The sequence below is a fragment of the Emys orbicularis genome, chromosome 4 (genome assembly GCF_028017835.1).
Source record: "Emys orbicularis isolate rEmyOrb1 chromosome 4, rEmyOrb1.hap1, whole genome shotgun sequence".
NCBI classification, from domain to species: Eukaryota; Metazoa; Chordata; order Testudines; family Emydidae; genus Emys; species Emys orbicularis.
Window position 1 is genome coordinate 52136211 of NC_088686.1, and position 13262 is coordinate 52149472.

Below are 13262 nucleotides of genomic sequence, written 5' to 3' on the forward strand. Positions count from 1 at the left end.
GAGGAGAAGCGGGGATGTGGCGTGCTCAGGGGAGGAGGCAGAGGTGAAGGCTGAGGCGGGGAGGCGGGGCAGGGAGCTGCCGGTGGGTGCAGAGCACCCACCAATTTTTCCTCATGGGTGCTCCAGCCCCGGAGCACCCATGGAGTCGGTGCCTATTCAAGCACCTGTGCTCCCAGCTCCACAGAGAAGCCACCAACTGATATTGCCAGCAGGCCACAGAACCATGGTGAAGCAAAAACTAGCTCACAAGGGATCCTCACCATTGCAAGATGGCAGTCGAACCTGCTGCTTGGTCACTGAGGCAGGACATTGCATGAAGATGTGCATGGCAGGGAGCACAGAGCAATAGGGTAGAAAAGAATAAAGGGGGCCTAGTTTGCAGTGTACCAGGCTAGACATTACTACTTTTGATTTCAGTACGGAAGGATCAGGCCCTTGTAATTTAAGCTCATTTGGGCATGGAACTATGTTATCAGCCAAAGAAAAGTGGCAATGAAAGTACATCATCTTGTCATGATAGACAAAGATGTTAGGGATTTTAGATGTTTCTTTTTCATGAGCTATACACTTTAAATAGCTAGACTGAGAAGAGTGGAGACTTGAAAAACAGAACAAAGCCAGTAGCAGCAATGCAAGAATGGAAGTCATTTTAGTGGATGTGATAACAGCATCTTTGTCACTCCCAACTTTTGTTCTGTTGTAGGTGGAGGAGGTTAATGTTCAAGGATAAGCTGCTGCTGTTGTCTCCAGCATTGTCGTGTCAGTTTCCTTCTCCACACTGGGCTACTATTCTGTACAGAACAGTTTTTACAGCTCAGCAGAGGCAAAAATTGAATTGACAGGAAGAATAGCAAAGGAATTATGTTAAATCATTTCCCTCCCAGCCAGTCAATGCATATAAGAGATCCATCCCACACAGGGAAAGAAGAGAGAGGAAATCCCTATTTCCCTGACCACATATATGTGGGGTGGAAGAAAAACAGATGATCTAGCAGCCTTCCATCTCATCCTATTAAAAACCCTGGGGGAAGAACAAGGTAAAGAAACAATCTGCCCCTGGCTTAAGCAATGAGAAATGAGATGTTCCTGCCATTGAGTCTTCCTCAACACAGCTGATGCACTATACATTGCTCTGGGGACAAGAAAAGAGTCCTTGCATAATTGGATATACATGTTGAACAGATGAGAGTGTTCCACTGCTGTTTAGCAAAATACTCCTATGAAAATGTGTCATTTCTTCAACAATATATGTCAGGTGTCACCAGGTGGCAATGTTATACATAATTGTCCAAATTCTTTTTCTAAGGCTGTTTACACTTAGGGGTGTGGAATAAAGGCACTACATGTGTAGCTACATGCTGCAGTGGAAGGCAGACTGTGTCCATTCTTTTCACTGTGATGCATATCTACACATGGCAGGGAAAGGCTCTGGCAGCTCCATTCTGCCACAGCATTTCATTGTGGTGGAGAAAAGCCTCTGGCAGTGGGGAGACAGGAGGATACTACCCTGCTATATAGCAGAATGGACATGGAAGGCACTCCTTGAACATGTAGGGAGCTGTGTACAGTACATACACCAGGGGTTCTGGTGTGTAGGGCACCCTACTCCCCAAAGCTATGCCTCACTGTCTACACTGCTATTTATACCTGTGCTAGTGAGATGTGCAGTGTATGTACTCTACACTCTGCCATAAAGGCAGATGCACCTTTAGAGTGTCAGCAAAATATTCGGTTTTGGGAAGATATGCTATATGGTGGTGTTAATTTTATTATGCTAAATGTTGTGTCAAGGTCTGTTTGAGCAGCAGTTTATTCTCTGCCTTGATCTATGATTGGAGTAAATTCTTGAGGATGAGATGATTCTTGGGATCCAGGTATTAAGCTGAGATTCCTGAAAGTATTACCTGCTTGCTGTTTGTGACCATCTCTGTTCTAGGACTGGTGTATATGTCTAAATATGTCTAAATAAAATAACCTCACTTTGCATTACTGAATTCTCCTCCACTGGGAAGCTGTCCTGCAAGGGCCCGGCCATCTGTTACTGATTGGCAGAGGGGCAGAAGTAGGTTTTTTTTGTTTTTAAGACCTCTGCAGAAACAGGTTCCTGCCAGCTAGAAGAGAGCAAGATATACTGGGCAGCTGTCATTTGCCAAATAGCCACACTAGGACTACAGGTGCTTTGCTCTGCCAAATTAAGAGGGCTAGCACCAGAAATGCATGGCTTCTATAAAAGTGCAACTCTGAAGCAGGGAGAATTAGTGGGGACCAGGAAACTGCTAGGAAAGATGTTGGGTTTGCTATCACATATGGTTTTAAAAGTGGAATCGCGGGATACTGTTTGAAGTAGCTAACCCAGATATGATATTGAGGCCTCTAGGCATTACTGTAAAACAAGTATCAAGGATATGTGATATCACTAGAACTTGATGGATCAAAAAGATTCAAGGATGGACAGTTTCTAGGCAACTGATATAGCGTCTTCCCCAAAAGTAAAGGACCTTTGGCTATAGTTTTCCAGTACTCAAGGCTAGTTTTGGGTGGCTATAAAGGGACTGCAAATAAACTGTCTGCTTTTTCAAAAGTGGTCACATACTGGATAGGAGGACAATAAAATAAGACAGCAGGAACTGTTATAAAACATTATCACTATTTCTAATAATAATGTAACCAGGATAGCTGGTATAAAAAGATGGAAGAGCAACTCATATGTATGTAATATATATAATAAAAGGCAACATTGTAGACTTAGCAGAGGCACTATGTGTGCTTTGCAGCAGTAAAGCCAAAATGGAAGAATGTATTTGGAAATGCTCATTTAAATCTAAAATGCAAATCTTAGCCTTTAAATGCAAGAAGAAATATTTGTGACCTAGTAATGTGACTGATAAACATGCTAAGATAGTCATGTATGGATAGTCCGAACATGCATAGTATTATGTAAAAGACAGAAATAAAAATGGAAATAATTTGAAGAAAATCTGGCAAGGAATATAATGATTCAGAAGAATTTACAGGCAACAAGCAGCAGTGTTTTGTGTGTGTGTATGTGAAAAATTCCTAGGTGGAAATAAAACCCAGTTCTTTAAACAGCAGACCCAGGTAAACAGTGCCCTAATAACACATCCAGTTAAAAACGGAACATAAATGTTGACAATTTGTTTAGAAAAAAAAGTTTTGAAAATGTTTGACGAGCTCTGCTTATTGTTCTTACACTCATCACCGTCATGCCTAGGTGCCATACGAATAATTAAGAGACACTAATTTGGTATTCAGGCTATTCAAAGTTCACTTCCAAAGGGAGTTCAGTCCTGATAACTTAGGTTAAGTGTCACCTGCCATTGGCCTTACTGTATGGAGGCATATACAAACAGATGTCACGTGCATTGTGCTTTAAAGTTAGAAAGCCTGCCTGATCTTTGTGTCAGAGAGTTCCCACTTAGCAACTGAAAACGCAGACTGTGCGTTCCCTAGAGGGGAAGTTATTTTAGGGACGAGGATGGGATGGATTCCCCCTCTACACTACAAATAAATCACCGAGGAGGAGCACCCTGAGCTAGTGGCACAACAGCAGCCAGCAGGGAACAGCCAGCTCCCCTCCCCCGGTGCCATCCACCACCTCCCTCCCCCGCCAGTGTGCGACTGGCTCCTGGGGGGAATGGCTCCGCTGGAAGGGAACGCGTGCGACAGGCGGTAGGAGCTGGTGACAGGGTTGAGCTCCTACTTTCATGCAAATCTCCCCTCCCTCGCAAGCCAACGCTTGCGGTCCCCAAGCCCGGGAGAGCTCGCTCCGCTGCCACAGAGCAACCCCCAAGCTTCCCCGACTTTCTTCGCGCTCTGCTTCCAGGTGTCGTAGCCTGTGCTCTCCGGGCAGCAGCGGGAGCAGGGCAGCGGACAGGATGAAGGCGGCTTTGAAGGTACTGCGCCCGGGATGGGGATGCTCGTGGACCAGACAGGCGCTCTCCTGTCTGGAGGGAGCCGGCTTGGGGCGGGGAGCGCCGGGAGGAGGCTGAGAGCGGGGCGGGAGGTGCGGACTCCAGGTGTCCCGGGAGAGAAGCGGGAAGCGGAGAACTTGGCGCCGCGGGGTGGGGTTGGGGCTTGGCTGTCTTGAAGGGAGAAACGACGTGGTCCAAGGGCCCCTCCTCGCCTGGGGCGGGGGTGAGATCTCTAGCTGGGGGCTTGAGGGAGGCGGGCACCTCAGCCCCCCCCGGGCACTTGGGAGCTGGGCCGGCTGCTGCTCCGGCGGCCGCCGTGTGGTGGCTCATGGCTGCGCTGCCTCCTCCCTCCCGCTGGGCTCGCAGCGTGCGGCGCGCTGACCGCCGCCTTCAGTCCGCAGCCAGAGCCAGCAGCGGCGGCGGCACCTCGGCTGGGCTGGGCTCCCCCCTCGCTCTGGGCGTCTCGCCGCCTTTTCCTGTCTGCATCCGATTCCGATTCCCCCTCCTCCCCCCGCCATTTTCACCCGGGAGCGGCGCCGGGGCTTCCCGGGCACTCGGCGGGGGGATCTGCACCGCGCCTGGGGCTCCCACCAACTTTTCACGCGGCTGTCTCTCTCTGCCTCTCCCCTCCCGCCGCCCCTGCTGCTGCTCCTGCGGGAAGTTTTCCATGAGCGCCCCTCCGGTGATCCGGCCGCCCAGCCCTTTGCAGCCGGCGGCGGGGGCTGCTCCCGGCGGCGGCATCTCCTTTCACCTCCAGATCGGGCTGAGCCGGGAGCCGGTGCTGCTGCTGCAGGACTCGTCGGGGGAATTCAGCTTGGCGCACGTCCGGGAAATGGCTTGCTCCATCGTGGACCAAAAGGTAAGAGGGGACCCAGAGGCGGAGCTCCCGCCCCAAACTCTGCACCGCTCTCGCCCTCGGAACTTCCCTGTTGCCCAGCTGGTCCCCCGCCGCCCGGGGGTCTCGGCTCCGGGGTGAATGCAGCGATCGCGGGGAGAGACTCGCTCCTGCTCCCGCTGGCGCCTGGCCCCGTTCTCCACGGCTTGCCCCGTGCACTAGTTGTGCAAGTCTCGCTCGGGACGCCGGCCAGGCTGGCTGGCTTGCTGCTCGAATGGCTCAGTCGCCATGCGGGCAGGGCCCGGTTTACAAGCCTCCCCTCCATCAGTGCGCTTTGGAGGGGTGGGGAGGGGACGAAGCTGGCGGGGGGTGGCACAATAACTTCCTTCCAGTGTTACTCCCTCCCAGCCCCGGTGGCAGAGGAAACTTTCCACTTTACAAACCGGGAACCAAGCCAGTGGGTAGCGTTTCACGCGCTCTCCTTCCCAGGCAGGCCATGTCCAGCAATCCAGGCGCCCTCTGTCCCCTTGCGCTCTGTGCCATTTGATGCAGGCTTTAACCTTGCAAGCCGACACACGTATCATGTATTATGTGGCACTTTAATGCGGGTCTGCTGGCGTCTCCAGAGGACGGGGGCGATTTTTTCTGCAGCTGGGCGGTAACATGATAGGGAGGGTAAACCGCAAAGATCTATTGCCCTAGTTCCCCATCAAACGCTGTCAACAGGCTAAACCAGCTCTTTAGCGCTTATGAAACGCTTGGCTTTTAAAAAGCATTTTGGGGACAAATTGAGCTGGGTGAAAACGGAAGTGATGATAAGTGGCAGGCGCCAGTCTGTGCAGTACAAAGGGATGTGGGGTAGAGGGGGGTCGCTGGAATGAGCTGGTGCTGAATTTCAGCCTTGGGAATTGGCAGGTGACCTCTGTGTAAAATGAGGCTAATTGAATCGCTCCCTGTCAACAGCCCTTCTGATCTCTGTAGTTGTAGAACCACTGACTAGCTGAAGTCCTGTGTAGAATGCTGAGCAGAAATCTTTGTCCCAGGAAGTTATGAAGTGACAAACTTTGTAAAGATGACACAGATTTGCTTGGTTTGCTTTTCATTTGGAATTCTGGTATAATTATTAGTCAACCTGAAATCTAGTAAATGTCACAAAATGACTTAAAACTAGTTTCAGGTGTTACATCTGCCCTTAGCTCTCTCCATCTCCCCTTCATTGGTAAACCCACCTAAACTGGCAATCACACATTTTCAAAATAATATTTTTTGCTCTCTTCTGTTGGAGTGGGAAAGACCCACACAAACAGGTGACTCTGACTATAGAGGGGAAAAGAGTGAAAATGATGAGACATGGTGTAGTCAGATACCCAAAATAAACAAACTGAAAGAGTAAAGAAACCATTTCTCTCTAATTTTTTCATTATAATGATCTCAGGTATAATAAGTAAAAGAATTTCAGGCAGGGGTGTGTGTGCGTGTTTTTAGGTTGATGGTTTCACTTTAAGTCTTGGTGTAAATCAGTCAAAGTTTCCTTAAATATGGTGAACTTTTCCATTTTGTTTATTACAGTGTATTTAATAAACGTGGTTTCAACATAGTTTGAACATGTCAGCATAGATTTTAAAATATCTACTTTTAAAACACATTTTAAGAAGAGGTTATTTGTTTTGATGTGCACACTTATTTAATTAAATTCAATATGGAAAATGTATCCTTTTGTTTAATATTACAGTGTTTATTTTCAAAGCTAGACAGAAGCAGATTGCTTTCTATATAGAAGGCAGACATGAAGTACTTTTATCCATTCGACCATTCATAACTTATTGTACGGGAAATAATGGAACCTAGATCACTGCATCCATTCTTCATAGTTTTGTGCCCAGACTAGCATATTTATTTAATCTGTTTGAAGTATTCCAGTGTGCGGTATTTTGTGTCTGCAACATTATTTCACAACACTAGTATGTTGCCTAAAGAAGGACTACTAATTTAAATAAATTGGCTCTCATGTCTGATATACTGTTTTTAGTAAGAACTGGCATAAAAATCTTAAACAGTTACATTTAGTAACTGTAACATATAACTTCATTTGAAAAAGAAATAGATACTGAGGAGTTTTTCTTTGTAGTGTCCTCAAATGTGGATCTCTCTCATTCCCATGGTCTATCAGAGCCCCAGTTTGTTTTTGTTCAGGAGATGCTGCAAAGGTCATCTGTTTTTCCAGGCTTTGTGGGGAGAGAAGAGCTTGAGGGAGGGAAATGGTTGAAGAAAGGTAGTTTTGTTGCTGGTGGTTTACATCTTTTTGGTAAAGAGTAATTTATAAATTATTTGTACTGGAGGAATTTTCCCACCCTACAAACACCTACATAGCATAACTTTATTTGCATGAGTAGTCTCATTATACACAATATTATTTGCATGAGTAAAGTTACTCTTTGTTGTAAGTATATGTAGGATTGAGGTCTTAGTTTTTGTCTTTTAAAAGATTGCACAAGCATCTCGAGCTACTGGGTAGAATATTTCAATGTGTATGACTAAATTAAATACGTCTTCTTCTGTTATCATAAAGTTAGTGTACAAATATATGAAGCTGATGGCTGTATACATGTTGAAAGCACACTAGTAGCAGTGACTATAGTGTCAACATCTTGCAGTTGATTATACAAGAATTCTGAGATTCTTTCAATTAAGAAAGAAATGAAGAAGCGATAATACAGGCTAATCTAGCAAAGAACGATTTAACCTTTTATGGAGTAAGTGTCCCTTCAACTCCTTATTTTCTGTATATTTTTATTCTGAACTATTTTATGCTCAAGAGCTTGAAAGAAGGTTTTTGTTGTTGTTGTTAAGAGCATGTTTTCCTGTTACCTTACCACATGCTTGTTATTTTTGCAAGAGCATAGCACTGTAACTTGTTTAAATTTTAAGCATTTGCTTACTTTTGATATTACAGGAAATTGTAACTTGCTTGTCAAGGTTAAGAAGGAAATTTCATGGAAGTGACTGTTGTACTGAAACATCACGCTGTTCTCAAGTACTTTTGTGCCTGTAAAGTAGGTACCTACTACCTACCAGGCAAGTACTATGTTTTATGTAATCTGTTCCAAATTTGTACCATGAGGCATTAGACTGGGATTCAGGAGATGCAATTTAAATTAATTTAATTATTCATTTTTGGTTGCCATATTAGACTGTAATATTAGACATATTAGACTTTCCCTCTTTTATGGTGATCATAAACTCACTCTAGCTTTAGGGTTGCTCACATATGTCTCCCCTAGATTAGGCCACGATCCTGCAGGGAAGTCTGTGCAGACAGACCCTGTGCCTCTACAGAATCTCACTGAAGTCAGTGCAGCATTGCATGAATGCAGAGGTTCACTTGTGTTGGGTCTCGCTGCAAGACTGGTGCCTTTGCCCCTGATCCTGTAAAGATTTATGCACGTTTAACTTTATGCAATGTAAGTAGCACTATTAAAGTAAATGAAACCTCTCACAGTGCATGAAGTTAAGTACATGCTTGTAGGATTAGGCCCACGTAGGTTATGGATCGTGTGCATGTATATGTGAGTAATGATAGTATCTGAAATATAAAGATTAAGGTGCTTTTATTTTGTAAGAGAATATGGTTACATTAGCAACTAATAATGTGAATGACATGGGTGGTGAAGGGAAGAAAAAAGATTGTTGTCAAAAGTGTATTGTTCTGTGTTGGCCACAAAAAGCACTATTGCATGAGTATCATCCTGAGATAGTTATATGGAGGGGGGAACATGTTGACCTTTTATCAGGGTGCAATGGTACATGTCATTTGGCAGCATGAACTCAAACATCTCTGAATCTGTTAAGAACTGCTCTGAAGCTGACTAAATTGAATCCCCTTGAATGTATGTGATTCATAGCTAGAACCGCTAAAACAAAATTCTTCGGGATTGTTCATGTGGGGTTATTTGTTCTTCATCTGAGGTGGAGTAAAATTGTCAAAGTGGTGATATAATTGAAAAGGAATGAGAATTACCAGAAAATGTCAGCACTTGACTTTTAGAATATCTCCTCCATAAGACTGAGAAAATATTGCAAAATAAAAGTTTTGTTGTCTGTAGACACAGAACTTGAATTATCGTCCTTTTGGGGTTTATCTGAACACAATAGAATGCTTCTTCAGGCTGAGATTTAAGGGAATGCATTGTTTTGGCAGTCATTAAGAAAGTAAGAATACCTTATTTTGTGCCACACACTGATAAATACAATGGGGGGAAAAAGCTAAATTTTATACAAGTTTTCTAATTATCTGAAAGTATTTGTTTCTGTTGTGTTGTGGTAGTGTGCTGTTGTACCGAGCTTCTTTGATTGAGACAATTCATATATTATTGCTAATAAAAATGCGGCTAATTGGTGGGGTAGCCATAGAATTTGTGTCATTTTACAAGCTTTCAATCCTCAAATCAATACATTATTTAGTTCTCTGACATGAAGACATGGATTTTTATGAGGTATAACCATTAATATTTTAACATCAAACACTGGCTGGCTCGTCTTCTTTCCCTGTGGATGCTATAGGCAGCAGTAGACCGATGGGCGCAACTGTTGGGACCCAGTCTTGTCTCTTTCCAGGCCCACAGAGTTGACATTCCTGAAGCTCATGTGATAGGCTGTGGATGAATATTCCAGAGAGCTCAGCAGTCATGATATGTGCCTTGTGTGTTTCAAATTGGTCTTTGTGTGGCTACTACACTGCCTCATGTTGGATTACTTCTGCTTCTGGGATGAGTAATCTGTGTGAGTGATATATGTGAGTCCTAAACTGGCCAGAATATGGTTACAGCTAATGCTACAGGAGTGTTAATTTGTGTCTGTTGTTGTTAAAAAGTGAAGAGAGACAGATTTCGGCCTTTGTATGCCATAAAACTTTATTCACAGAGTCTTATAAATATAACCAATTACAACTTTGCAGTATTACTGAATTTTCACAATAAAGAATGTTGTATTTTTACAAACAGACCATTTAGTAACAGAAAAATGGAAACAAAATAAAACAAAGGTAGAGATGTATTGCAGCCAGAATAATGCATCCATATACACTTTGATGTAGACATTTGCTGTTAGCAACAGGCATCTGAGTAGTAACAGACTGGATCTGGACACTTCTCATGAATTCCTGAACCAAGGTACCCCACCTCTCATGGACATATGATAAACATAATTAGCTGCAGAAAGTTACCTGCTTACAGTCTTCCTGGCTATCTTTGGTCAGGGGCACCTAATATGGCCCTAACATAGTTAGCCACCGTTCTCTAATCAATGACCTGAATGGGGAAAAGGGACTTTTATCTAAGGAAAAATTTAATATTAAAAAGTGCTTTCCCTTGTCTGCAAGGGTTTTCAAACAGCTCCAGAAAACACATAGGGTTTATTTGTTCCACTCTGCATAAACCATCCTAAAGTAAACAAGAGTTTGACAGTAATCAAAGAAATCCCTTCCTAGGGGTGGGAGTGAAGGAAGTGAGGTTAGTAGAGAGACAGACAGAGAATTGCTTCTTTGTCTTGTCTTTTAATTGCAGTGAAGGACATATACTCAGAATCAAGAGGATTTTCCCCTCTGTGAACAAAACTCATAGCCTTCCACTAAGCATGCAAGCAGGAGGGATGCCTATGTTTGCTACACATTAGGGCAGTGGTCCCCAAACTTTTGAGGGTTGTGCAGCCCCTTACCCCTGTCTGTGAGCCCCCCCCCAAGCCGGGAGTGGGGCCATGGCTTGGCGTGGGGTGAGGTGGGAGGGAGGGAATATGGACAGGGTAAGGGGGCCGAGGCTGGGGCCACAGCTGTGGGTGAGTCTGAGGCCTGCTCGGGGCGAGGGTGGGAACAGAGCCGCAGCCAGGCTGTGGTGGGGGCCAGCAGCTGGGCCCACAGCCAGGTGCGGCTCCCCTCACTGCCTTGTCCCCAGCCTCAGAGTCACGGCCATTGCCAAGGCTGGGGACGGGGCCACGTGCGTGTGGGGCCGTGAGCTGGGAACATGGCTGGAGGGTGGATCGGAGCACAGTTAGGGGTGGGGTGGGGCTGGGTAGCGCTCCCTCCCCACCCCCGGGGAGCCGGCCAAGGCCTCCCGCTCCCCTCAGGTGGTCCTCCATGCCCCCCTAGGGGGGCGTGCCCTACACTTTGGGAACCTCTGCATTAGGATATACCTACACACCTTATCTTGTTCTATATTCCACTCACCTACACATCTGTATTCTCTGGGACCTTTAAACAGAGGCAGACAGGTAACAAAGCATTAAATCCCCAGTATGACAGGTATCACAATTTCCTGCAATATCCTTGGAAGGCCTTATTGTATTACGGTGGGCCAGGATTGTATGTAATTTCCCTAGGGGCAAGATGTGACAGATGTGAGACCTGGGACATGTAAAGGAGTTCGAGACTATATTGAATTGTGCCAGATAAGTATGAACTTTCTAGGACCGTAAGTGGATTTCCTGGGGAATTCCAAGGGAGTAGCTAATGCAAATTCCACATCTCTGATTATGCAAAACTCAAGGCATAGCTTCAAAAGGCTTGGTGAGAGGCCAACTGCCTGCTCATTCCCTATTATGGAAGGCAAGATCAAAGACCCAGGCTGTATAAAGATGTGGCTGAGCTGCCCAAACTTCATTCTGGTTCCTGATCTAAAGATTTAATTTGAACTTTTAACCACAGGAAAAACACAATTTTGGGGTTTAGAAGACTGACATCTGCCAGAGTCCTATGTTGGAGTTGGTCTATGGCAGGCCCGCACAACTCGTAAAGCGGCGAGGGCCATATTACTCAAAAGAAAACAGCTGAGGGCCGAAACCCCCCGGCCCCGCTGAAACCCCCCCCCAGCGCCGCCAACCCCCCCCAGTGCCGCCCAGCCCCCCTGAAACACAACACCTGCCCCACGGAAACAACCCCCCCCCAGCGCTGCCCGCCCCACAGAAACAAGCCCTCCTTTCCCAGCGCCGCCCCACCGAAACAGCGGTATTGAACCTTGGTAATATGTTATAGCGGGCCCCTAAGGTAGTATAATTAAGGTAAAAGAAAAATGTCTTTTTTGCTAGAAGTAGAATAAGATCTTCCCCCCACTTTGTAATCAATTGCCCTGTTGAATGAATGAGGTGTGAATGAGGAAGGTGTGGAAGGCAGGCACCTCCAGACAGCTGCAACCCTTGGAGAGGGGATGGGAGCCAGACCAGATCAGTAGAACAGGTCAGCCACCGACTCGCCGCTCGCCTCCTCAGCCCCCCTCCCCCAGCTTGCCTACTCACCCCCTGCCACTGCCCACCCGCTTGCCTCCTCAGCCGCCTCCTCCCCTGCTGCCGGCTCACCTGCCCCCCCGCCACTGGCCGCCCGCTCACCTCCTCAGCCCCCCACACCCCTCAGCTCACCTACTCACCCCCCGCCACTGCCCGCTCACCTCCTCAGCCCCCCTCCCTCACCCGCCGCTTGCCTACTCACCCCCCCCGTGGGCCGCACAGTGAGCCCGCCTACTCACCCCCCCGCAGGCCGCATGTTGTGCAGGCCTGGTCTATGGTAAGCTTTTTAGCATGCGTGTAGGTTCATTTATTGTTTTTATATGCTTTCTCTGTAATGCTTTTATTTTAAGAATAAAGGTGCTAGATTGGAAGGAGCTGTGTGGTAACTTAACTGGCTGGCAATACATAGGGTTGCCAGGCGTCTGGCTTTCGACTGGAACAGTCGAAAAGGGACCCTGGCAGCTCTGGTCAGCATTGCTGACTGGGCTGCTAAAAGTCTGGTCGGCGGCCTAGCAAGGCTAAGGCGGGCTCCTTGCAAGCCCTGGCTCCCACAAGCGGCCAACATGTCCGGCTCCTAGGCGCAGGAGTGGCCACGGGGGCTCCGCATGCTGCTCCCACCCCGAGCGCCAGCTTCGCAGCTTCCGTTGGCTGGCAGCATTCAGAGCCTCCGGCCCCTCCGCCTAGGAGCCGAACATCCAGGATGCTTCCAGGAGCTGCCTGAGGTAAGCGCCACCTGGCCGGAGCCCACACCCCAACTCCCTGCCCCAGCCCTGAGCCCCCTCCCGCACTCCAAATCCATTGGCCCCAGCCCGGAGCCCCCTCCTGCACCCCAAACCCCCTCATCCCCAGCCCCCATTCCAGAGCCTGTGCCCCCAGCCAGAGCCCTCCACCCACACCCCAGCCCTCTGCCCCAGCCCCCTCCAGCCCCCTGAACCCCTCATTTCTGTCTCATCTGGATCCTGCACCCCCAGCCGGAGCCCTCACCCCCTCCCGCATCCCAACCCCCTGCCCCAGCCTGGTGAAAGTGAGTGAGGGTGGGGGAAAGCGAGCAACAGAGAAAGGGGGGATGGAGTGAGCGGGGGGGGCGGGGCCTCGCAGAAGCGGTGGGGCCTCAGGGCTAGGGTGGGGGAAGGGTGTTCGGTTTTGTGCGATTAGAAAGTTGGCAACCCTAGCAATACACTGGTCATAGCCCAGAGAGAAAGCAAAGCACATGCCGCCTTTTAGGG

General features: G+C 47.5%; 1 protein-coding gene across 2 annotated transcripts in view; it reads left to right on the forward strand.

Moving 5' to 3' along the window:
- The first annotated feature begins 4599 nt into the window (after positions 1-4599).
- Positions 4600-13262, forward strand: part of PRKD1 (protein kinase D1) — a 312437-nt gene continuing 303774 nt past the window's right edge. For both annotated transcript variants that reach the window (XM_065403098.1, XM_065403099.1), the window contains exon 1: positions 4600-4791. In XM_065403098.1, coding sequence (XP_065259170.1) covers positions 4600-4791 — 192 coding nt within the window. The remainder of the gene's footprint in view (positions 4792-13262) is intronic.